We start from the raw sequence: 23,999 nt of genomic DNA, 5'->3' as shown, positions 1-23,999 counted from the left end.
TGAGTGTAAATTATTTAAATTTAATACCACCCAAAACAACCAGCTTTCTTGTCCAGAAGAGTTACCATTTCCATTTTTCTAGGTCACACAAAGGCTTATTCTCTGTGAAGTAAACACCATCCACAATCCTGTCCATCTAAGACTTCTCCTTTGTAAGTAAGCAGTTTGGAAGGATTTATAAGTGCACATGTGAACTCCTGAAGATCCTTTTCCATGCTGGAAAAGGGCAGAGGAGCTCATCCTAAAGAGTTGGTGAGGTTTAGATCATTATTTTAATAAGTGACAGCGATGAGAGTATGCTACTGTATTTCTAGCACTAGCTCTATTGTCTGTTGCAAGGAAGTACCAGTCAAGGAGGAAATTTTATTTAGTGCTACATTTGGTAGAACACTAATACCATACGGAAAACAGGTATTAAAATATGCTTATTCAAGAGTCCTTTTTATGCACCTTATAAATATTGCTGACATGAAGATAATTAAATGGAGAACAGAAATTCATGACTGGTTCTAGAAGAAAAAACAATGGATTTAATCGAGACCTTGGCTTCATGAATTAATAGGAACTTGCCACTGGTTGATGTGCAGGTAAGACAGTAGTTGCAAAAAAACCAACAACCCGAAAATATGTAAAGTGGTTATATATTTTATTAGAACAACTTTCACTGGTGAAAGCTTTGCAGTCACCAAGAAGTCTTCCTCGGGCAGAACTGAAAGCTAATTCTCAGCACTATAAAGATTTGTTACTTTTATTTTGAGAGGGCTTTTTAGAGCCAGTGTTGTGCAGTGGTTAGAGTGTTGGGTTGGGATCTGGGAGACAAGGGTCACCCTCACTCAACCTAGGGTTGTTGCGAGGATAAAATGGGGAGGGAAGGGGGAGAACCATGTATGCCACCCTGAGCTCCTTGGAATAAAGGTGAGATATAAATGTAATAAACAAAGGAAAAATAATAATAACATGCTCTTATTATTTAAACCAAACAGTGTGATTGTCTCTGCTATATCATTTTCTGATTCCTGCTTTCCAGGGTTGTTTGTACATGCAGTATGTCTGCAGCTCTTAAATGTGCTATTTGTCAAAGCGGGCTCTCTCCAGATGTTACGTGTTTTGCTGTGCGGGACCCCTTCTTCATCTGATATGTTCTCCTAGGAGAACAGAATAGTGGTGCAGTTGTTTGAAAGCCGGTGCTCATAGATCAGGAAAAGATCTCTTTCTGAAGCACCAGTATGTGTATAGGTGATCACTCTGAACCCTTTTGACTTCATGCCTTTAGCTATAAAACTGATGGTTGAAACATCCAATTTAAAGGATTCTGCAAGAATTGGCACTTTTGTAGTGATTGTCACTACAGCATAGTGCAGTTAGACAGCTCTGAAGAAGGGAGGCAGCATACTGTTCTACTTAAATAAGCAAGCTGCCTACTGGAGTATTGAACTCATGAGAATAAGTTCAATTTTACATTCCCCAGTTTTCGGAGTCAGGTGGCAAAAGAAGCACCTGTCCTATTTTTCAAGTGTTGGATCCTACTTTTACCATTAAGCACAAACTGTTGTTTGGGATTCCATGACTAAAGCTAAATATTAAGATTTCTGTAAAGTTTTGGCAAATCTAAAATGTGCAACAAATGTCCCACTCCTCCATTTGGAGAATTGTCTGTACAAAGCTCCATCTCGTCACAGTTTCATGCAGAATTATAGACAGACCGCAGTTATTTAATTAATTTGCTGCCAACCTATTTTGAAAATTGATGGCACCAGTTCAAATGCTATAATTTAAATCCAGACTTGTTGCTTAACAACATCTACGCATATTTTCCCCCAAGATGTTTTCTCATTTGCTCAACATGTACTTTTCATCTACATGCAAATTTTTAATGACAGTTTTATGACAGTTGTAAATCAAGCCTAGTTTCAGCTTTAAGCTCAGGATCAGTTCTGACCTGAAGAAGAGTTGATGCAAGCTCATATAAGAGAGCTCTGAAAGGCTGGTGTACCTTTAACTGTGATGTGACAAGCAAAATATTTTGCAGGTGACACGTGTCCCCATTGCCTGCATCTCTTTGTCAAACAACAGTTAAAAGCATAAATGCCCTGTAAAAAAAAAAAAGGTGGCAGACTGGAAGCAGAACTCAGATGCCCTGCAGCTGTATATAATACAGCTGTTTTGTATGCATAAATTAATAGGTGAGGTGTTTCACAGCATGAAGCTAAACATGATACTTTGCTAATTAACAGCCCATGGAGAGCCCTGCTGGATCAGAAAAAGGGCCCATCTTGTTTCCAATAGTATCTACCCAGACACCTCTGGAAATCCCATACACAAGAAATGATGACTAACTCTCTCTCTCTCCCCCACACACCTTATATGTCTCCAGGAACTGGTATTCAGAGGTATCTGGCCTATGAAAGTGGAGGGTATCTTTCATAGCTTAATACACTGAAAGACATATCCACCATGAATCTGTCTAATCCCCTTTTAAGTCACCACACATTTTTGTCTATGAAGTTCATAGATTAAATATGCTTTGTGTGAAGACATACTTTTTGATGTGGCATGTGTTGAATCCACTGCTTATTTTATGAGCAACTCAAATTTCCTGTATTATGAGAGAGGATGAAACATTTTTCTCTATCTATTTTCTCCACACTGTGCATACTGTTATAAACCTCAGCCATGTCTTCCTTTAAGTCATCTAAACTAAAAAGCCCCCACTGTAGTCTTTCATTGTATGGAAAGAGACCAAACCTCTTGATCATTCTGGTTCCCCCACCCACCCGCTTTTTTACACCTCTTTTCCAGGTCTTTGATGTCCTTTTTTGAGATATGGAAACCAGAACTGTGCACAAGATTCCAAATTGCTGTAAATCAAGCTGGTGTTAAAGGCACAGCTGCTAAGGGCTGGCTGAAAAGTTGTCAGCTCCTAGTCAAGTCTCCAGATCTGCAGGAACTGACATTTTCCCTGGTGGAAATAGCTGAGGATACATGTCAGCTCATATTGCCCTCTGGAGTTCTAACATGTTAAAATATTGATTAAGGGAATGTGAGAAACTGTTTACAAATATTTACAGGAGGTAAAAGAACATAAACTTCTTTTTTGACAAAAAAAATAAAAATAAAAGAACAACAACTTTGGCTACAGAAGGGTGCAAACAAATGAAATTTATGAAAAGCAACCTACAATGCTGGTACTTATTCTGAGATGGCAGAGCAATAGGTCACACATCTAATTACACTAAGAGGCCAGGAGGTCATGCAACATGATTAATAACTGGCAGGTATTAGCGCCTGTCAGAATTGTAAGATTTGAGGAGATGAGGCAGAACAGGTAAAAAAGTGAAGTACAAAAAGGAAACTGAAACCTTTCATTAGCCTTGCTTCTGTCACAAAGCATTGTCAATGCATTTTGTGCCAGAGTAGCACAATACAGCATTCAGGAAAATGCAACAGCACATCAGAAAAATCACGATTAAAGGAAGTGTCTGGTCCTAATACTAGCTGTGATGTTCTCCTTTCTCTGAGACTGCAGCAAATAAAAACGTGCTGTTTTGTGCAATAACAAGACAGACAAAGAACAGAGTGGTTGGAATGTGTTGTCGTCCCCCCCCTCCCCGATTCTTAAATTGCTCTGAGCTGGATGGATAAGTGCCCTGTAAGATCGGAGCATATATTCCCCAAGGACAGAAAATGATGACCCTTGAATAAATGCCAAGTCATGTACTGGGACAATTTTTCCCAACAAACAAAAAAATATTGCAGCATTTTAAAAATACAGATCTTTATAGAGAAGAGAACCCTATGATGTTCTGGTGTTTGTATATAATATTATATATACACATATACTAAAGTAGTTAAGGTATACTATTATTATGGCAAGTATAATAGCAGAATTATGGTAATGTGAAATGGGGAGAGCATGAGAGGTAGGTGATGAATGGCTGAGAATTTGAAAGGGGGTTTGAAGGTGAATAGTGAGAGAGTTGAGGGTCAGCCTGAGTCAGGAGTTCAGAAGATAGAGTGGAGTGTGGAGAGTGGAGTGTGACAATGGTGGAAGGGAAGCAGGGTTGATTAGTATTATAGGAACAGCCGTATGGTAGCCACTGTTATGACTGCAATAAGGTAATAAATAAGAAACAGGAACCTTTGAAACCATATGCTTATGTATAGAGTTATGTTGAAAACTGTGTTTATTTTTAATAAATCAGTTGTATTACACCACATACCTCATCCTTGGCTACTTTAGGGATGAAGTGTTCCAATAAGGGTTATCTTTGGTGGCAGCGGAGATAAAGGGGGCATTGAGTGAAATTCCCAATAAAGACCCAACACACAGCTTGAATAAAATGGAAAGGTAGTTCAGGGGAGTGTGGGAAGTGCCGGAGTACCTCAGGGTAAAAGGCATATAGAATCATAGAATTGTAGAGTTGGAAGGGATCCCAATGGCCATTTAGTCCAACCCCCTGCAATGCAAGAATCTCAACTAAAGCTTCCATGACAGATGGCCATCCAAACTCTGCTTAAAAGCCTCAAATGACTGAGAGTCCACCACCTTCCAAGCGAGCCCATTCCACTTCAAACAGTTCTTACTGTCAGAAAGTTCTTCCTGATAGTTAGTTGAAATCTCCTTTCTTATAGCTTGGAGCCAGGTGCAGGTCCTACCCTCTGCAGCAGGAGAAAACAATCTTGCTCCAGCTTCCATATGACAGCCCTTGAGAGATTTGAAGATGGCTATCATATCTCCTCTCAGTCTCTTCTTTTTCTGGCTAAACATACCCAACTCCCTCAACCGTTCCACATAAGGCTTGGTTTCCAGACTGACCCTTGACCTTTGGTTACCCTCCTCTGCACACGCTCCAGCTTGTCAATACTCTTTTTAAATTGTGATTCCAAGAACTGGACAGGTGTTGTCTGACCAAGGCAGACTAGAGCAGTACTGTTACTTTCCTTGATCGGAACACTATACTTCTATTGTTGCAGTCTATTATAGCATTCACTTTTTTTGCTGCTACATCACACTGTTGAGTCATGTTAAGCTTGTGGTACACGAAGAAGCCTAGATCCTTTTCATATGTCCTACTAACAAGCCAGGCAGCCTCCATTTATAACTGCGCAGTTGGTTCTTCTTGCCTAAGTGTCGAACCTTACATTTGTCCCTATTGAAATTCATTTGTTAGTTTTGCCCCAGTTCTCCAATCTGTTAAGGTCATCTTGAATCCCAGTTCTGTCTTCTATGGCATTAGCTATCCCTCCCAGTCATCTGCAACGTGACGAGCACGCCTCAATTCCTTCATCCAAGTTGTTGAAAAATATTGAAAAACAACAGGCCCAGGACAGAACCCTTCAGTACCCTATTTATCACTTTTTCCAGGATGATGAAGTGTACAATAACCCCTGTACCCATTGTACATAATAGGTTTTAAGCCAATCATATGTAAAAAACCCAAACAAACAAACAAACAAACCCTGCTTGAGTAAGTGAGAATGTATTAAAAAATTCACAGGCAGAAAGGGGTTAAGATTGATTCATATTATTTCCCACTTTGCACTCCTAGATTACCTTTAAGCAAAAAATTATCTTGTTTCCCTTCATGAGTTACAGTTGCTCTAAAAACTTCATGGACCTCTTCTATCCAATTGTGTCCTTCTAGGGCTTGCCATTTGTGTGGCAAAGTCACACAATTTTAATTTAAAGCGGTTCAACCTTTTTTACTTTCAGCAAGTAATTTCCACATCAATTTGTCTGCCATGGAAGCCTAGAGGTGATGTTCTAGGGCTTGTTTTAGAGCACAGGTGGGGAAACGTTGGCTCTCCAGATCATAGCTGTCAAGTGTCCCTTATTTGAAGGGACAGTCTCTTATTCCAGCACCATGTCCCGCTGCTGTCCCTTATTGATGGATGTCCCTTAAATGTCCCTTAAATGATGTCCCTTAAATTTCAAAGGAAGCAGCTCTTCTCCCTCCCTCCCTGCTGGCCAGGGAGGAGGGAGGCTGTGTTGCTTGGCTGTGTTGCTCACCCAATAAGAAGTCTAAGAACGACTGGGGGGTGGAGCTTGCATGCCTTGTGTGTGGCTAGTTAATGCAAGCTGAGGGGGTTTTTGAATGCTGGACGCCATTTTGTTGCACATGCTGCTGCAAACTTTGCAGTGCAAAGCCAGGCCGGGGAGCCATCTTAAGTTGAGGCTGCATAGGCCTTGTGGTGCATGTGATTCAGATTCTATTCAGTTGAACCTCTGGTTACAAAGTTGGTTGGACAGTGTTCCCGAAGCTACCAGCATGAGTTTTACCAGATTGCAGGAGGACAGGAAGACTGGAGTGCCTGGAACAGGTGAGGCTGCAGGTCCCTTATTTTGGCTGCTGGTCCCTTATTTTGGCTGTTGGTCCCTTATTTTCAAGGCTGCTGGTCCCTTATTTTCAAATCTGTAAGTTGACAGCTATGCTCCAGATATTACAGAACTACAACTCCCATCAACCTTAGCCAGCATGTCCAATTATTAAAGATGGGAATTGTAGTTGAACAGTATCTGGAAGGCCAAAGACTCCCCTGACCTTGCTCTATAGCTAACATAACACTAAAAAGATAATAATGGTGGTGTCATGCAACTGCTACTGAGGAGTGTGTTCTGTAAATTGGGCACCATGACAGAAAAGGCTCAGTTTCTGGTCTGCACTTGCCAAACACATGTAGTGTGTTGAACCTTAACAGTAACTCACCTTTCTCTTATTTACATCCTACAGTGGAACAAAAGGATGAAACTGCTAAGAAATCAAACATGTAAACTTTAAGGATTGGGTTCTCCATTCTCTACACAGAATAGCATTCAGAGATGGCTCATAGGACTGAACTGGGATACACTGAAAAAGGAGGTTTCAAGAATATGTATCATTTATTGAACTCCACTTCTGGTTTTTTATCATTCACACCTTCCACAAACTTTACCTCCAGTTGATAAAATGGCCTTTGAAGATTATTATCATGCTGTTTTATGGGATCTGAATAAAGAAACAAACAGGAAGCTTAATTTATGATGGATGTGTCCCTCAAACCTTTTAGAGCTTTTCTGCTTGATTAAAAATTCCTTGTTCCTCTTCACTGAATTGTTTAGAGGATTCCACCCCCCGTTTCACAGTCTCTACCCTGATTAAAACAAATTATTATCAAAGATCCCCCCACTGAATGAGGAATCATTAATTGAGGAACATGCAATGCTCCTTAATTACCTTTTGAACAGTTGGAGAACAAATAATCTTGGGTTTCTAAGGGACAGGCGTGCATCATGCATTGTGGCCTCATTCTCAGTGTTTGCTGGAAGGAAACTCTATTTTCAAATACTTTGGGGAAATATCTCTACAAGCCTCAGTAAACACATTGTAAATTGTTGTTTTTTCTAAAGTGTGTGTGTATAGGGGGGATAGCATGCTATTAGGTGAGTAGCTGTAATAGATGTCTCAGATAATTAATAGGGTTGCCATATGTCCTCTTTTTCCAGGACACGTCCTCTTTTTCATAATGAGAGTCATCATAGAGATCCATAGTTAAAAGCAGAAGTCAGCAAATGTGTCCTCTTTTTTTGCTCTTCAAAATATAGCAACCCTAAATTAGATGTTCATTTGTTTTACAAGGACCAACATTAGTTAAGAAATCAAGTGTGTATTAGTGATCTTATTCTGGAAATAATATAGAAATGTCAGACATATGGCAAATGTTAGCATTTACTGGTGAGATGTTAAGAGATACTAAGTCAGGACAGTATGACTAATCAGAAGGCAGAACTGAACAACAACCAAGAATACAGAACCTTGCCAGAGCTTGGGAAGACCTTGTTGCTAGAGCAAGCCTCAGCTGGAACATACATCTTCCTGCCTAGAAGGACCTAATAGTCAGCCTGGGTGAGCAGAGTCAATCCAAAAGGTTCATATGTGAAAAGGCTGTTGGCTGAAGTACTGTGAATCACCCCAAGGGACAGTCACATACAAATCCAGCAGTTTCTTATAGGCCCTTATGGAAATGTACACACCCCACTTCCTGACTGCACCCAACTTTATGGCCCACTTCAGTCTTCTAGAAACAGCAGGGCGTGGCAAACAATAGAATAGGATGCACCATTCTCTGTAATTTGAGCACTACACCAGTCTCTCTTTCTACATGACCAGCATGTTGTGATCCACATGTGCCAAGCTGGGTGAGGACAGAGAAAGCTAGCTGATTTAACTTTTAGAAGAGAGAAAGCTCACTGAACTCTTTCCTTAGATATAGGAGTGCCCATGAAAGAATGGGTCACAACCCAGTTTTCTGATATTTGTCATACTATATTGGCAAGATACATGCTACTATTGTAATTTTAAAACTTTAATAAAATCTAATATAATGTTCTATTTACATTAAGTTTAGCTATAGAAGGAAGAAGATGACAAAATGTTAGGGAGAGATCTGTGGAGAATAGGGTGATCAGATGCAAAATATAAGTCTTCTTAAATATGAATGCAACCATCTGAATTTGTGTTTGTCCACTTGGTACAAGAAGGTAACTGCGCTTAACCCTCTATCATTTCACATTTCAGTAATTGCAGCTTCCAGATTCTGGTTAGCTTTGCAGAATGTGGCAGATCTTGCTCTTCCTGGTATGAAAACTTCACATTATCACAGCACAATATGTTACAATCTTTACATTATGTGTCCTCCTTGAATGAAAAATATAAATGACACTCTTCTCATAAAAGCAAAATTTCTAGGTATGGGATGGCAAAGCAATTTCCTTCTGTTCATTTTGGAGTTGTAAGTTTAATACCTTGATGTGCTCACATTGCCTTTACAGTAAAGCTGTTTGTTTCTGCTGAAATATAAATATTTTAAAGATAATGGGTGCCCAACTTCAACTTAAATAGCTGTTGATGGTAAATCGCTCAAGCAGGTCTCCCTAGAGGGTGAGAATTGCTGATGTTTGCCTATACTGTATACTCATGCAAACACATGCAAAATAAACATAATGAATGGGTGGAATTCAATGCCACTCTATTATGAACTTGTTGTCTGTGCAAGCATTTCAGCTTGCCAGAAGGAACAATCCCCCCTCTTTCCCCACCATGTGCTGTTTTGGGAGTTCTTCAGACCTGCCCAGAGCCAAATTCAGGGGTTGCAGAGGTGGGGGTGGGGAAAGCAAAAGCAGAAGTCCTTGTTCAAGGCTTCCACTGAAGGGGATCCTTGGTGACTCCTGTCCAATATTCTCCCCACAGCTCTAGTGGTGCTAACCAATCTTGAGCAAAATGCTTTGCCTGCATAAACCAGTAAGACCTCTGTATAACATGTTCACATTTCAAACAAACCCAAGATTACCTAAGATGAAAGAATGTTCAGTTGCCTTTTTTATTAGATGCAGAAAACACTGTTATGAAAATGGATTTGTACTTGTGTTGTTGATTCCTGTTCATTTACAGTATTGTGATTCATGTGATAATTGCCAAATGGAAAAGTAACCATAAGGTAATTTTGCAGTAACTTTGAGCCACAATTTTTGGACAACAGCAGCTTTTGAGTGAGCTACACACTTGATGAGACAAGCACTCAACCATGCCCAGGAAAATGATTTCCACTGTGTGTGAAAGTGCTCTTACCATGTGCGTATAAATTGTGCTTTGCGTCTTTTAGATTTCACAAACAAGGTGACCCAAAACTGCAGTGCCAAAAATGAGAGGCCCTTCTAAAAACACTCTGCTGAGTGACTAAAAAAAGAGTTTAAAAGTAACATTCAATTGCCTAATAAAATAGCGACATTATCAGAAGAGTATTTCCAGGGGATTTGCACAAAGAATTAATTTTGCCCATTTTCCTGAATGTGTGTGCTCCTTTGATAGGTCTGGCTAAGCTATAGTGAAAGGTCAATGGGTAGTCTAATAAATGAGGTCAAGACGGCTGCATGGCAGTCAGAATGCAGTAGTTTATTATTTCCCAGGGGGGGGGGGAACCCTCATCTTCAATACAGTTGTCAGAATGGAGTATTTATTAGCCATTGTAGCTGAGGGAGACATGAACATTTATGTAAGTAGATTGATTGCTGGTCCTGTAGCCAAGGCTCAGTGTAGATGACAATTATTTTCTTCTCACTTATTCTACAACAGCCCAGCAAGGTAGATTGCTAACATTTCACTGTTGCACACAGAGAGCTCATGGACAAGGATATCAATAAGCATCAACTAAGACAGAATGGCAAATCTTGACCTCAGACTTCCAGCTCCCTCCCATCCCTTGAATTCTCACACACAACACATACCCTTTCTCAAGAGAAGTTTGATAAGATGGAGGCAGGTGGGAGGTATGGCCAATTCCATTTGGATTCCTCCTGCCATGCCTGAGGAGCAGCTGGATGGTACGTGTGCAGTCAGATGTGAAGAACAATCAAACAAGTGTCTCTTTTTTTGGAGAAAGAAATAGGGAGGGAGACAGAATGCAGCTGCTCTGTATTGACTAACTGGGCACAACAAAAAGAGCCAGACAAAAATGCAACAATCCAAGGATATTGCTGATTATAATTTCTTCTTTTTTCAAAGTATTCATAGCTACAGTTCCCCAACAAAATTTGGGTAACAACTCTTCCTCAAATAGCTTATATACCTCATTTGTGTGCCCACAGACACTCACACCTAGAAAAGTGGGTATATTTCCTGTATTTCTCACTATTTTGGACATAGCCCCTTGTGTGGCCACAGAACATGGAGAGCAGCAGTAAAGTGCCAGTGCCGTGTGGTGGTTGGTGGCCATGGGAACTAGTGAGGCAGAAGATCAGTGAGCCCAAACAGTAGGTGAAGCCAGAGTCAATAAAGGCAGAGCCAACACATTCTAGTTTTGCCTCCATCCTCTTCCCTGCTAAGTTCTACAAGGGCAACACTCGGACTAAGGATGAAGCTGACAGCCAGTGCCACCCTCGGGAATGCTTGTAAGCAGGAAGGTAGGCAGGTGGCGGCTGACTGAAGGCAGATTGAGGTTGGGGGGTAACACCCCATTTGCCCTAATGGACCAGCCTGAACAGGATTACACAAACTGTAAAGTATGCAACACCCTGACTGTCAGGAGCTCTACACACACACACACACACACACACACACACACACACACACACCAGTATCCCTGATTTTTTTGGCTCTGGACCTGTTTCTAAGTGAATCTTCCAGGTTTGTATGCCATTTTTAGGGTGTTCAATCACAAATAGGAGGAAGGAATGAGCAGGCCTATAGACTACAATAACAGAAAATGCTTAGAACACTACCTGCACAAATGCTGCCTATTGTAACGCAACGTGTTTCATTAAATGAAACAACAAACACATTCTTAGTTGCAAATGGAAAATCCATCAGACAATAACTTGAATTCTGGCCAGTAACTTACAGGCATAATACTTCCTCTTGTTCTGTTTGCAGCTGAATGGACAATAGCAATTGCCTGGCAATTTCAATTAGCTGAGCTGCTCAGCAGTTTTTATTAAAGATCACCTGAATGCCTCAGTGTACTCCGCTGTGCCATGGCCTTGCATGATATAACGTATGTGGTGGGTCTGCAGGCTGATGGATGCTCTGGATAAAACCAGAAGGAGAATGACATAAATCCCAGGCCCACCGGAGTCTAGCTTAATTGGACAGACTCAAGAATACTGAATAAAATATATCTGGTAATTTGAGAGTTGCTGGATTTAAAACACAACATTGCCATATTATGGGATAGAGAAGAGACCAATGCAACCTACACATCATCATATCATTTTACTTCACTGTAATGAATCTGGATAAAATTCCTACATCCTCATTAGTTACAATTACTAGAATGAATTAGAATCCCAAGAGCATGCACTGGAAGGATAGGAATCAATCCTCCCTTTTACCTTGTTCAACCACCCCAATCTTGTAAAACAGGATGGTGAAATTGTTAACTAATCCACATTAAAAGATCCTGAATGTATGTCCCTATCCTGTGTAATTGGAGGGTTTTGCATACTTTTTTGTAGAGCAGTGTACAGCTTGCTGCTTGTATTCTCTCAAAGGAGAATTCAGGGATGCTGCATTTTCCTGGCATTCAAATCACAGTATATCACACTGATAAAATAAGCCTCAGTTGTGTTTGTTGTTAAGTGTTGGAAGCTATAGGCTTTTGTTTGCGATTGTGGTTGTGCCTTTGACATTACAGTTAATAAGCCACAGATAGTGCAACTCAGCAGTAAATGCCACTGAGTCCAATGGGACATATGCTCAGGTATCTGTGCGTAGGATTGCAGAACTTGCCCCATGCTCTTGCAATTTTGTGCACTTTTATAAAGTTTTTAGTTAATTTTGCATTATTTAATTTATATTATGTCTACTGGACAGAAGAACTCTAATGCCTCTTCATTCATAGGAACACGGGAAGCTGCCTTATATCAAGTCAGACCATTGGTCCATTTAGCTCAGTATTGTCTCTACACCAGGAATGAGGGACCTGTGACCCTCTGGATATTGTTGGTTTTCAACTCCCATTAGCCTGATGAGAGTTCTAGTCCAACAACATCTGGAAGGTCACAGATCACACTCTTTAGCTGCACTGACTGGCAGTGGTGTAGCGTGGGGGGTGCAGGGGGTGCTGGCCGCACCGGGCGCAACATCTGGGGGGGGGTGCGCTCACACTCGCAGCTCTCTGCCCCTACCTGGCTCACTCACTCACTCTCACTGCAGTGCTGGCTGTGCGAATCCGATCCGAGCTGCTGGGTCGCCGCCCACTGTGGAGGGGGTGGGTGCCAGGCGTGCGGTGCGGAGAGAGAGCGAGGGACTATCTGGGGGAGGGGCAGTGCAGCGGCCGCCCAGCGCAGCGCTGAGCGCGGGAGAGAACCACACCAGACCAGCCCAGGCAGCAGCAAGAAGAAGCTGGCAGCGGCGGCAGGTTAGGGGTTAGGGGGTGCAAATTACTTGCCTTGCCCCGGGTGCTGACAACCCATGCTACGCCGCTGCTGACTGGCAGAGATTTTCCACTCCCCCTGCCTGAGTCTTCCCCCGTATCTCCCTGGAAATGGTAGAGACTGTGCCCCTTTCTGTAGATGATGTATTCATTCATTCACTCATTCACTTATTTTATAAAATTTGTACACTACAGTACTCTACGCAGCAGTACCTTACACAGTCCTTCCCCACTGCTGTCTTTCGAAGTAGAAAAGTGGCAAACACCAGCTCATCTCTTTCTACAACAATTGAATTTAGTCCTCCCAAAAATCCTGGCACTCCAAAATCTTAAAAGCCAGAAGAACGGGCCTTTTCTGCGGTGGCTCCCCATTTGTGGAATGCCCTTCTCAGGGAGGCTCACCTGGTGCTTTCATTACAACGAAGCTGCCTTACCTGCCAGCTCCCAGCCAATATATGCTATCTCTGTCCCCCTTCATCAAATCACTCAGTGTCTCTTGGGAATCATAGAATTGTAGTGTTGGAAGGGACCCCAAGGGTCATCTAGTCTAACCCCCTGCAATGCAGGAATCTCAGCTAAAGCATCCATGACAGATGGCCATCCAATCTCTGCTTAATAACCTCCAGTGATGGAGAGTCCACGACCACTGTTCCACTGTTGAACTGCTCTTACTATCAGAAAGTTCTTTCTGATGTTTAGTTGGAATCTCCTTTCTTGTAGCCTGAAGCCATTGGTTTGAGTCCTGCCCTTCATAGCAGGAGACAACCAGTCCATTTTCAGTCTCTTGGATGGCTTAGCTGGAAGTGGGCACCCTCATATGCATCCAATGAACAATCACTGTCTTGCTAGGTCCTGCCCCTGTGTCAGGAGGAGAATAATCACAGCCACATTTCAACAATTCCTTACCTCCCTAGTTTAAAAACGTTTTTGCAGTAGCAGAACCCTACACTTTAAACAAAGCTTTGCTGGAATCCTTGCAGCAAATTATTTTTAAACATTTTTTTTTAAAGGGAGAGAGATTGATTATTGGTAGAGGAAGCTAGGGAGAGCCAGTCAGAGCAGCAACTTTTAAAAGCAGCAACTTTGAGACTTTGAAAAACTTTGCTGCTGATCTCCTGATCTCCTCTGACGGGAGAAGCCTTTGTTTGTCATCCTTAAGGCTTTGGCTCTTATCAGAGAGAGTTCTTATCTCTCCATCAGCATTAAAGGAGCAGCATATTTAACTCTTGCTGACAGGCTGCAGCTCAAAGGAAGGTGCTAAGGGGCAGAAGAGGGATTCCCATGACAAGTACTTAGCCCACTAGCAGTGCCGCGCGGGCAGGGTGCCGCTGCTTATCTAGCTTCACACGACTCACATCTCTACTAGTGAACGAGAAGGGGGATGGGCGAGGCAGCGAGGAGCTGCTGTGCCTGCATTGCACTAAGCTGCCCACTCCTGTGCCCTTTCCCGTCTTGGTAACCTGTAGCAACACGCGGTGTTTGGAAGCTAGGAAAGCAAAGTAGCGGGAGGGAGGCCCAGGACCGCTGCTTGAATACTGCGTTTAATTCCCATGGGCGCAGCTCAATGGAAATCATACATTGTGCATGCTTGCCTACCATATACCATTACATTTCTTTCTTTCTTTGGGGAATGTCCCTTAGCAGAACTTAGCAGAACTCTGAACAAAATTTGAGAAAAGCTACGTTTCTTCATAGAGAAATTCTACCTACTGTACTGTTTGGAATGAACATGTATCTAGATAGTATAACTGCACCCCCTTAGCGTGTCAGGAGGTCGTCAGAACACAGCTGTGTAGCACACAGATCATCAGTGCCTCCAGCCAATTGAATTGCAGTAGTTTCTAACAGGGCAGTCCTAGTTAACTCCCCCAACCAACCCAGCTGCAGTACTTTTCTTCGACTTTGTTAAGGGTTAGAGCGGCCATTTTCTAGAGAGGGGGTTGCGTGTCTCTGGGTAAGTAGCTGACTGCAAATATATGTATGTTGTGGCCTTGCTGGCAGAATATTTGTTTGCATATGTGTGAGGAAAATAGAAGGGACCTGGAGAAGCTGGAGTGAAGTGGAGCCCAGCATCAGGGGAGAAAATCATCTCAGTGGGTGAGTTTTTTATTTAAATTTTTTTTCCTCAAACAAAGCTACAAAAGGGGAAAGGGAGCTAACTATGGGGTGTGTGTGCTTAGCATGGCTAATATGTCCAGGCATTTATTTATTTTTTTAAACTTGCTTTCCCCTTGATAAGGCTTTATTGGCTGGTTACACAACAGCACCAAGAGGCATTATTTGAGTCCAAGGACACAATTCAGCCAGGCAGAAACACTCAGGGGGCAAAGGAGGGCCAGTAGGAAGAGTGGCCTGAGGAGAGCAGGTGGCCTGGGGAAAGTTCTGAGGGCCAGATTAGAGAGGCCTTGGGGGCCACATCCCCCCCCCAACTGAGGCTCCCACCCCTGCACTTGACCAGCTGCCCCTCAGCATAATATTCTGAGCATACCCTTTGTCACTATTCACTAGTAACTTCTAGGAAGGCAGTTGAGCTCTGTGCTGGTCTCAGTACGCTGATCAGAACATTGTAAAAGGAATCCCATAGAACTAGCTGCAGAATTTCCTAAATTTCTCTACAACTTTCCAGGGAGGAAATAAAGTAGAACCTTTTTCATTTCCAGCGTGCTTCTGTTTGTAGACAAACTAACAGGAATCTCAGGATCACTTCTCAAGAGCTAATTTTGTACTTGGGTATAAAACATTTGTGTATAGGATTGGTAAGTTACAGTTAGGCAGCTGTATTGGTCTGCTGTAGTTGAAACAAAATAAAAAAAATCCTTCTAGTAGTAGCACCTTAGAGACCAACTGAGTTTGTTATTGGAATGAGCTTTCATGTGCATGCACACTTCTTCAGATACACTGAAACAGAAGTCACCGGACCCTTATATATAGTGAGAGGGTGGGGAGGGGTATTACTCAGAAGGGTGGTGGGAATAGGTGATTGGCTGATAGGTGTGGTAAACCTGTTGATGACTCTTAGACTGCAATTGGTCTTACAGGAAAAAGCAAGGGGCGAGATGGCTAAAAATAGCTTTATCATGTATAATGAGATAATAATCCAATGTCTCTATTCAGACCAGGTCTCTCCATGGTTTTAAGTTTGGTAATAAGTTGCAATTCAGCAACTTCTCTTTCCAGTCTATTTCTGAAATTCTTTTGAAATTCAGCTACTTTGAGATCTTGTATAGAATGTCCTGGGAGACTGAAGTGTTCTCCTACTGGTTTCTCTGTCTTGTGATTCCTGATGTCAGATTTATGCCCATTTATCCTTTGGCGTAGGGTTTGGCCTGTTTGTCCAGTATAGAGAGCTGAAGGGCACTGCTGGCACTTGTTGGCATGCACAATGTTACAAGATGAGCAAAATAAAAAAAATCCTTCCAGTAGCACCTTTAAGACCAACTAAGTTAGTTCTTGGTATGAGCTAACATCAAGAATCACAAAACAGAGAAACCAGTAGGAGAACACTTTAATCTCCCAGGACATTCTATACAAGATCTCAAAGTAGCTGTTTTACTACAAAGGAATTTCAGAAATAGACTGGAAAGAGAAGCTGCTGAATTGCAACTCATTACCAAACTTAAAACCATGGAGAAACCTGGTTTGAACAAAGACATTGGATTCTTATCCCATTATACATGACTAAGCCATTTCTCACCTTCTCACCCCTTGCCTTTTCCTGTAAGACCCATTACAGTCGTTAAGAGTCGTCAGCAGGCTCATCCCAGCTATCTGCCAATCTCCCATTCCCACCACCCTTCTGAGTAATACCCCTCCCCACCTTCTCACTATATAGAAGGATCTGGCAACTTCTGTTTCAGTGTATCTGAAGAAGTGTGCTTGCACACGATAGCTCATACCAAGAACTAACTTAGTTGGTCTTAAAGGTGCTACTGGAAGGATTTTTTTTATTTTGACTATGGCAGACCAACACGGCTACCTATCTGTAACAAGATGAGCAGTTAAATAGTCCTGAGATGGTATGTTTGATGTTGTTGGGGCCAGTAATGGTGGTGTCCGGATGTATGTGGCAGCAAAGTTGGCATCTGGGTTTATTGCAGGCTCTGGTACCAGTGTCTATGTTAAGTCTGGTTGTTGTATTATTGTGGGTGAGGAGTTGTTTAAGATTGGGTGGCTGTCTGTAGGCAATGAAAGGTCTTCCTCCCAGAGCTTGAGAAAGAGAACTGTCATTGTGTAGGAGGTTGTAGATCTCTGATGATGCGTTGAACTGCTTTAACTTGGGAGCTGTATGTTACTACTAGTGGTGTTCTGGTTTTTTTCTTTTTTGGGTCTGTCTTGCAGCAAGTTCTCTCGGGGTATCAGTCTGGCTCTGTTGATCTGTTGTTTAACTTCATCAGGCGGATATTTTAGTTCTAAAAAGGTTTGCTGTAGATCTCTTAGGTGAAAGTCTCTGTAGAATTGGAACAGATGCGGCTGTAACATAGGGCCTGGCTATATACAATGGATTGTTTGGTATGTTTGGGATGGTAGCTAGAAGCATGTAGATATGTTTGTCGGTCAGTTGGTTTACGGTATAAGGTGGTGTCTATACGCCCAATCTGTATTTTTATAGTAGTGTCCATGGATGCTATGGGCCTGATATGCAAAAAAGAGAGCTGATGAGCGCTGCAGTGTTACGCTATAAGGAATAAAGCCCCTTTATCACAATCTCTCTCCCCCCCCCCCCCGCCTTGATATAGTTACGCCATGAATAGTTTTGCAGGCATAATTTCTGCATTTCAGACTGCTGTTAAAGGCACGGGGTGGGATCAGTAGAAAAAAGTGGCTCCACCTACTTTCACACTGCCCTTCCTGCTGTCCCACTATGCCCAGGAGGGGTGGCGGCAGACCAGCTGCTATTGAGTAATTCCCTGCTGTTTTGTGAACTTCCAGATTTTAAAGTTTTATATGTCCACCCTTCTATGAAAACAAAAACAAAAACAGCAGTGATATGTAGCAAATCAACAAAGCCATTCTCCATCATCCCTTTTGTGGGACATCCTACTGCTGTTGCTGGGGTTTAGCACTAATGGGAGAAATAATGGTGGTTTAAGGTGCCATTTATAGTAATAATATTGTAGATCGCACAAAAATGTTAAAGAAAAATATTGAATAAAGATAAAATCAGGGCTAAAGTAAAGAATAAATATTCACCTTATGAGGCACTAAATAACAATGGGGTAAATGGAAATGCTGCTTTGCAGGTTATCTGGAAATCTGTAAATATTTAACTATAAATGTTTTTTATAACAACATAAATATCACAATCATTTAAGGTTGCAAATGCTTTCCCCTTTAAAGAAGCTTTGTTGAGGCAAGTGCAACAACATGTGCTCATGACTCACACATAAATCCCACAATAGCTGCATAAAAATAAATTATACAATCAATAATAAATTATACAGTGGTACCTCTACTTATGTTCACCTCTGGTTACATATCCTTCGGGATATATATGCGGCAAACCCGGAAGTATTTTTCCGGGTTTCGCCGCGTGCACATGCGCAGAAGTGCTCTACTTCCATGCACTCATGTGCAGAAGCAGTCCCTCCAGTTGCGGAAACCTCAGGATCTGACCGGAGCTCCGGAACAGATCCAGTCCACAACCGGAGGTACCACTGTATAATTCTTAGTATTTGTAAATGTGAAAGAAATATATCCAGAGTAAATACCATATTTACTCCCCTGAAAAATGTCAAAAAAATTCCCCCTGAAAAATAATGTCAAAAATTAGGGGCGTCTTATACACGGATACATCTCCCCCCATTTTCTTAAATCTGAGTCCCCAAAAATAGAGGGTGCCTTATACATGGGGTTGTCTTATAGACAGACAAATATGGTATATTCACTCTGCAGCGGAGAGAGGGAAAGTGAAAGTGCTTCTGCCTTCGCCGCATTAATCTGGCAACAGTGATCCATGTGACGGTCACCTCCAGGCTTGACTACTCTACGCGGGGCTGCCCTTGAAACTGTCCCAGAAACTCCAGCGGGTGCAGAATGCTGCAGTGAAGCTCCTCAAGGGGTCCCTGCCATGGGTGCATATTCACACAGTGCTTTACCAGTTGCACTGGTTCCCAGTGGAGTGTAGGGTCAGGTTTAAGGTGCTGGTTTTGACTTTTAAAGCCATTTGTGGCTTAGGGCCCTCGTATTTATGGGACCGCCTCTCCTGGTATGCCCCACAGAGGACCTTAAAATCCATGAATAATCATAGTTTAGAGGTCCCAGGCCCTAAGGATGTCAGATTATCCTCCACCAGGGCGAGGGCCTTCTCAGTGATGGCTCCGACCTGGTGGAATGCTCTGTCCCATGAGACTAGGGCCCTGCAGGATTTAACCTCCTTCTGCAGGGCCTGTAAGACAGAGCTATTCCGCCTGGCTTTCAATTTGAATTTAGCCTGATCTTTTATTCCCCTTCCTTCCCTCCCCCTCCCCTTTTTATGAAGATTACCCGCTCTGGGATCCCACAGCTAATTCTCCCCTGGCCTCCTTGCTGGCCCTGGTGATCATCTAATGTTTATTGGATGGATTTCCCCCTAAATTGATTTTTGAATTTTGAATTTATTGTTATTCATGCTTTTATACTGTATTTTATGCTGTTTTTTGTTGTATCACAATTAAGTGTGTTAAATTTGTTGTTAGCCACCCTGAGCCCGGTTTTCTGAACCAGAAAGGGTGGGGTATAATTTTTTTAAAAAAATATTTATTTATTCCTTTGGCCTGCATTGATGCTTTGGAACCTTACATTTAAAAAAAAGCCATTTCATATGTGATTTTCTGGTGAAAACAAAAGGTAGAATATAAATGCAAGTCAAATACTATGAGAATTCTTTTTTAAAAATCTGTTATATGTTTCATGCTAATGTAATTTCATGAAAGTATAAATTTCAATATAGGAGGAGCTAGTGTATAGGAGTATTCATGTATCTTATCATTTTATTTCAGATTTAAAAATAGATTGACAGTTGTTTCCTTAGTTTTTTTACTAATGATGAAATTCTCTTCATCAAGTTTTTACCCTGTTCAGGCAAGTACATGACACTAATTCAGTATGTCCTGATAATAAATTATTGTACTGATCTGCCTGTAAAGGCAGCTGGTGAGGTGGTTCTCTCATAGGGTTCACCCTGTATGTCAGTGGTCATGTGTGTATGATCTTAACAGTGCTTAGTTTATATTTCCGTTGCTATTTTCTTAACGTTGTTCATATGCTTTTATAGAATAAATGCTGTATTGATTTGTTAATCATATAATATGACTTGTTTTAAATTTGTTCTTTGGTTTATTTTTTTAGTTGTTGCTTTGTTAACAGTGTTTTATAGATTGTAACTCACTGATGATTTGTTATTCTGTATGATTTTTCTTTGTGATGTTCTGTTATGTTCTATCATATTGTTATTTATTGTTTGTAAGCTTCTTTGGGATTCATTTGAATAACAAGTGGCATAGAAATATAATAAATCAAATTACTCATAAGGATACTATAATTGAGTTAGGGTTAAACAAAATTGGCAGCACTGTTGGTCCTTCCTCCCCTGGCTCTAGGGCTCTTGCAGGGACCCGACCCAGCTGTGGCCACCCAGTCTGTGTTCCCTTGGGACACCTCTGTTCTAGGTAAAGTTGGGTGGGGGCTTTTAAAGCTGGCAATTATTAAGAGTGCCATGGAGATACAAAACACAGAAGGAGTGTGAGGAAGAGCATTGAAGAGTATCAACATGTGGAGACGGCAGGGTTTCAAGACATGTGAAGGGATCGTGTCAAGCCTTGCCTTGGTGTGTGTGTGTGTGTGTGTGTGTGTGTGTGTGTGAGCATGGTGGGGATACAGGTGAAGTAACTCCCTGGAAGGGATATATTGACATTTCAGGAGTCAGGGTTTAAGGGTGGGTTGGGGAGGATAAGGGGACCTGTGTATGGGTGGGCCTGATGGATGTTGGGAGTGCTACTGGGGTGGTAAGCAGGTAAGAGTTTACCTTAAAGCAAAAGTTAGGAATGGACTTGGGGGTTAGGTGGCCTGCGATCTGTGCATGCCTCTACAAGGAGAGGCAGACTGTATTTGGCAGTAACATCCCAGAGTTAGGATGACTGATGAGTAGAGAAGTTGAAGCAATATCAGATAGTGCCTCCTGAGAAGGAAAGCTACTTGGGGATTGTGGGAGGGAAGCAACTGTGCAACTTGCTTCTATGAGGAGTGGCCAAAATCTGGACTTACGCATTCCAGAACCCCATCCCCTTCTAAACCCAACATGTTTTGGTTAAAATCTTTAAGTGGTGCTTAAAATCTAAACAAATTTTGGAGTGGGGTCATTGAGGGACACTGAAGTCTTGGGCTGTGACTCTTAAAGTGGTTTTCTCTGAATGGAGGTGGGAAGAGTTTGTGGTGCAAACTGAGGGTTTCTCAGTGAAATCCTATGTATATCTTTGTTGGGTGAGATTTAGAATTTCAGCCTGTGAAAGTCTTGTATTGTTCTGTGCTGCTGGGGGCTTGGATTGTGGAGATGTGGAAAGCCTACAATCCACATTCTGTGCTAAAGCACAGAATGAACTCAGGCTTGCTAGAGAGGTTAAAAGCAACAAAAAAGGCTTTTATGGGTATGTTCGTAGCAAAAGGAAGAACAAAGAAACAGTGGGGTCACTCAGAGGAGAAGATGGTGAAATGCAAACAGGGGACACAGAAAGGGCTGAACTCCTCAATGCCTTCTTTGCCTCAGTCTTCTCCGATAAAGAAAACAATGCCCGACCTGAAGAATTTGGAGCAAATGATTCAGCAAAGGAAACACAGCCCAGAATAACTAAGGAGATAGTACAAGAATACTTGGCTAGTTTAGATGTATTCAAGTCTCCAAGGCCAGATGAACTGCATCCAAGAGTATTAAAAGAACTGGCAGATGTGATCTCAGAACCACTGGCAGTCATCTTTGAGAATTCCTGGAGAACAGGCGAAGTCCCGGCAGACTGGAGGAGGGCAAATGTTGTCCCTATTTTCAAAAAGGGGGAAAGAGAGGACCCAAATAATTACCGCCCAGTCAGTCTGACATCAATACCAGGGAAGATTCTGGAGCAGATCATTAAGCAAACAGTCTGTGAGCACCTAGAAAGGAATGCTGTGATCACCAATAGTCAGCATGGATTTCTGAAAAATAAGTCATGTCAGACTAACCTGATCTCATTTTTTGACAGAATTACAAGCCTGGTAGATGAAGGGAACGCAGTGGATGTAGCCTACCTTGATTTCAGCAAGGCATTTGACAAGGTGCCTCATGATATTCTTGTAAAGAAGCTGGTAAAATGTGGTCTTGACTATGCTACCACTCAGTGGATTTGTAACTGGCTGACTGACCGAACCCAAAGGGTGCTCATCAATGGTTCCTCTTCATCCTGGAGAAGAGTGGCTAGTGGGGTGCCACAGGGTTCTGTCTTGGGCCCGGTCTTATTCAACATCTTTATCAACGACTTGGATGATGGACTCAAGGGCATCCTGATCAAATTTGCAGATGACACCAAATTGGGAGGGGTGGCTAACACCCCAGAGGACAGGATCACACTTCAAAACGACCTTGACAGATTAGAGAACTGGGCCAAAACAAACAAGATGAATTTTAACAGGGAGAAATGTAAAGTATTGCACTTGGGCAAAAAAAATGAGAGGCACAGAGACAAGATGGGTGACACCTGGCTTGAGAGCAGTACATGTGAAAAGGATCTAGGAGTCTTGGTTGACCACAAACTTGACATGAGCCAACAGTGTGACGCGGCAGCTAAAAAAGCCAATGCAATTCTGGGCTGCATCAATAGGAGTATAGCATCTAGATCAAGGGAAGTAATAGTGCCACTGTATTCTGCTCTGGTCAGACCTCACCTGGAGTACTGTGTCCAGTTCTGGGCACCACAGTTCAAGAAGGACACTGACAAACTGGAACGTGTCCAGAGGAGGGCAACCAAAATGGTCAAAGGCCTGGAAACGATGCCTTATGAGGAACGGCTAAGGGAGCTGGGCATGTTTAGCCTGGAGAAGAGGAGGTTAAGGGGTGATATGATAGCCATGTTCAAATATATAAAAGGATGTCACATAGAGGAGGGAGAAAGGTTGTTTTCTGCTGCTCCAGAGAAGCGGACACGGAGCAATGGATCCAAACTACAAGAAAGAAGATTCCACCTAAACATTAGGAAGAACTTCCTGACAGTAAGAGCTGTTCGACAGTGGAATTTGCTGCCAAGGAGTGTGGTGGAGTCTCCTTCTTTGGAGGTCTTTAAGCAGAGGCTTGACAACCATATGTCAGGAGTGCTCTGATGGTGTTTCCTGCTTGGCAGGGGGTTGGACTCGATGGCCCTTGTGGTCTCTTCCAACTCTATGATTCTATGATTCTATTCTATGATTCTATGATTCAAATGCTGGTTTTTGTTCTCTAAGCACCAGATAACACAAGTAGCTATGAAGGCAGTGCTTGCATCTGTTGATTAAGTCTATCAGAACTTTATGTAAAGAGCCACATGGGCTAAATAAGTGCCCCTCCAGCTTTTTTAAGCAGCAAAGCAGAAGAGCCTATTTATTGCATTTATATTCACCTTTTTCTCCAAGGAGTAGCTGGTTCACCCCTTCCTCAATTAATCCTATAATGACTCTGTGAGGTAAGTTAAGAGGCTTTGATTGGCCCAAAGTCACACAGTGAAATTCATGACTGAGTGGCAATTTGAACCCTGATCTCATAGGTCCTAGTCAAACGCTCTAACCACTATACCACACTGGTTTCCTAGAGTACTTCTGCTATGGGGAAGCTATATAAATTAAGTAGGTAAATAAATATGGGGAAACATGTTATAATAATAATAATTTTTAATAATAATAATTTTAATAATAATTTTAATATTTATACCCCACTCATCTGGCTGGGTTTCCCCAGCTACTCTGAGCAGCTCCCAACAGAATATTAAAAACACGATAAAACGTCAAACATTAAAAACTTCCCTAAACAGGACTGCCTTCAGGTGTCTTCTAAAAGTCAGATTGTTTTTAATTTCCTTGACATCTGATGGGAGGGCGTTCCACAGCGTGGGTGCCACTAC

At 42.1% G+C, this 23,999-nt stretch overlaps 1 protein-coding gene across 7 annotated transcripts in view; it reads left to right on the top strand.

Moving 5' to 3' along the window:
* Nucleotides 1-23,999, top strand: part of LOC308477450 (uncharacterized protein) — a 119,923-nt gene that overhangs the window by 52,378 nt on the left and 43,546 nt on the right. Inside the window, exon 3 of one of the 7 annotated variants that reach the window (XM_081006041.1) lies at nt 83-152. The exons of 5 other annotated variants lie outside the window; for them this stretch is intronic. In XM_081006041.1, coding sequence (XP_080862167.1) covers nt 83-152 — 70 coding nt within the window. Of the gene's footprint in view, nt 1-82; nt 153-14,577; nt 15,004-23,999 lie in introns of those variants that run through there. One more of the 7 variants, XR_013986571.1, reaches the window with a different exon arrangement.

The sequence above is a fragment of the Podarcis pityusensis genome (assembly GCF_964106645.2).
Source record: "Podarcis pityusensis genome assembly, chromosome: 5".
Taxonomy (NCBI): Eukaryota; Metazoa; Chordata; class Lepidosauria; order Squamata; family Lacertidae; genus Podarcis; species Podarcis pityusensis.
Note: the sequence above shows the minus strand (reverse complement) of the source record. Positions and strands in the feature narration are given on the sequence as shown.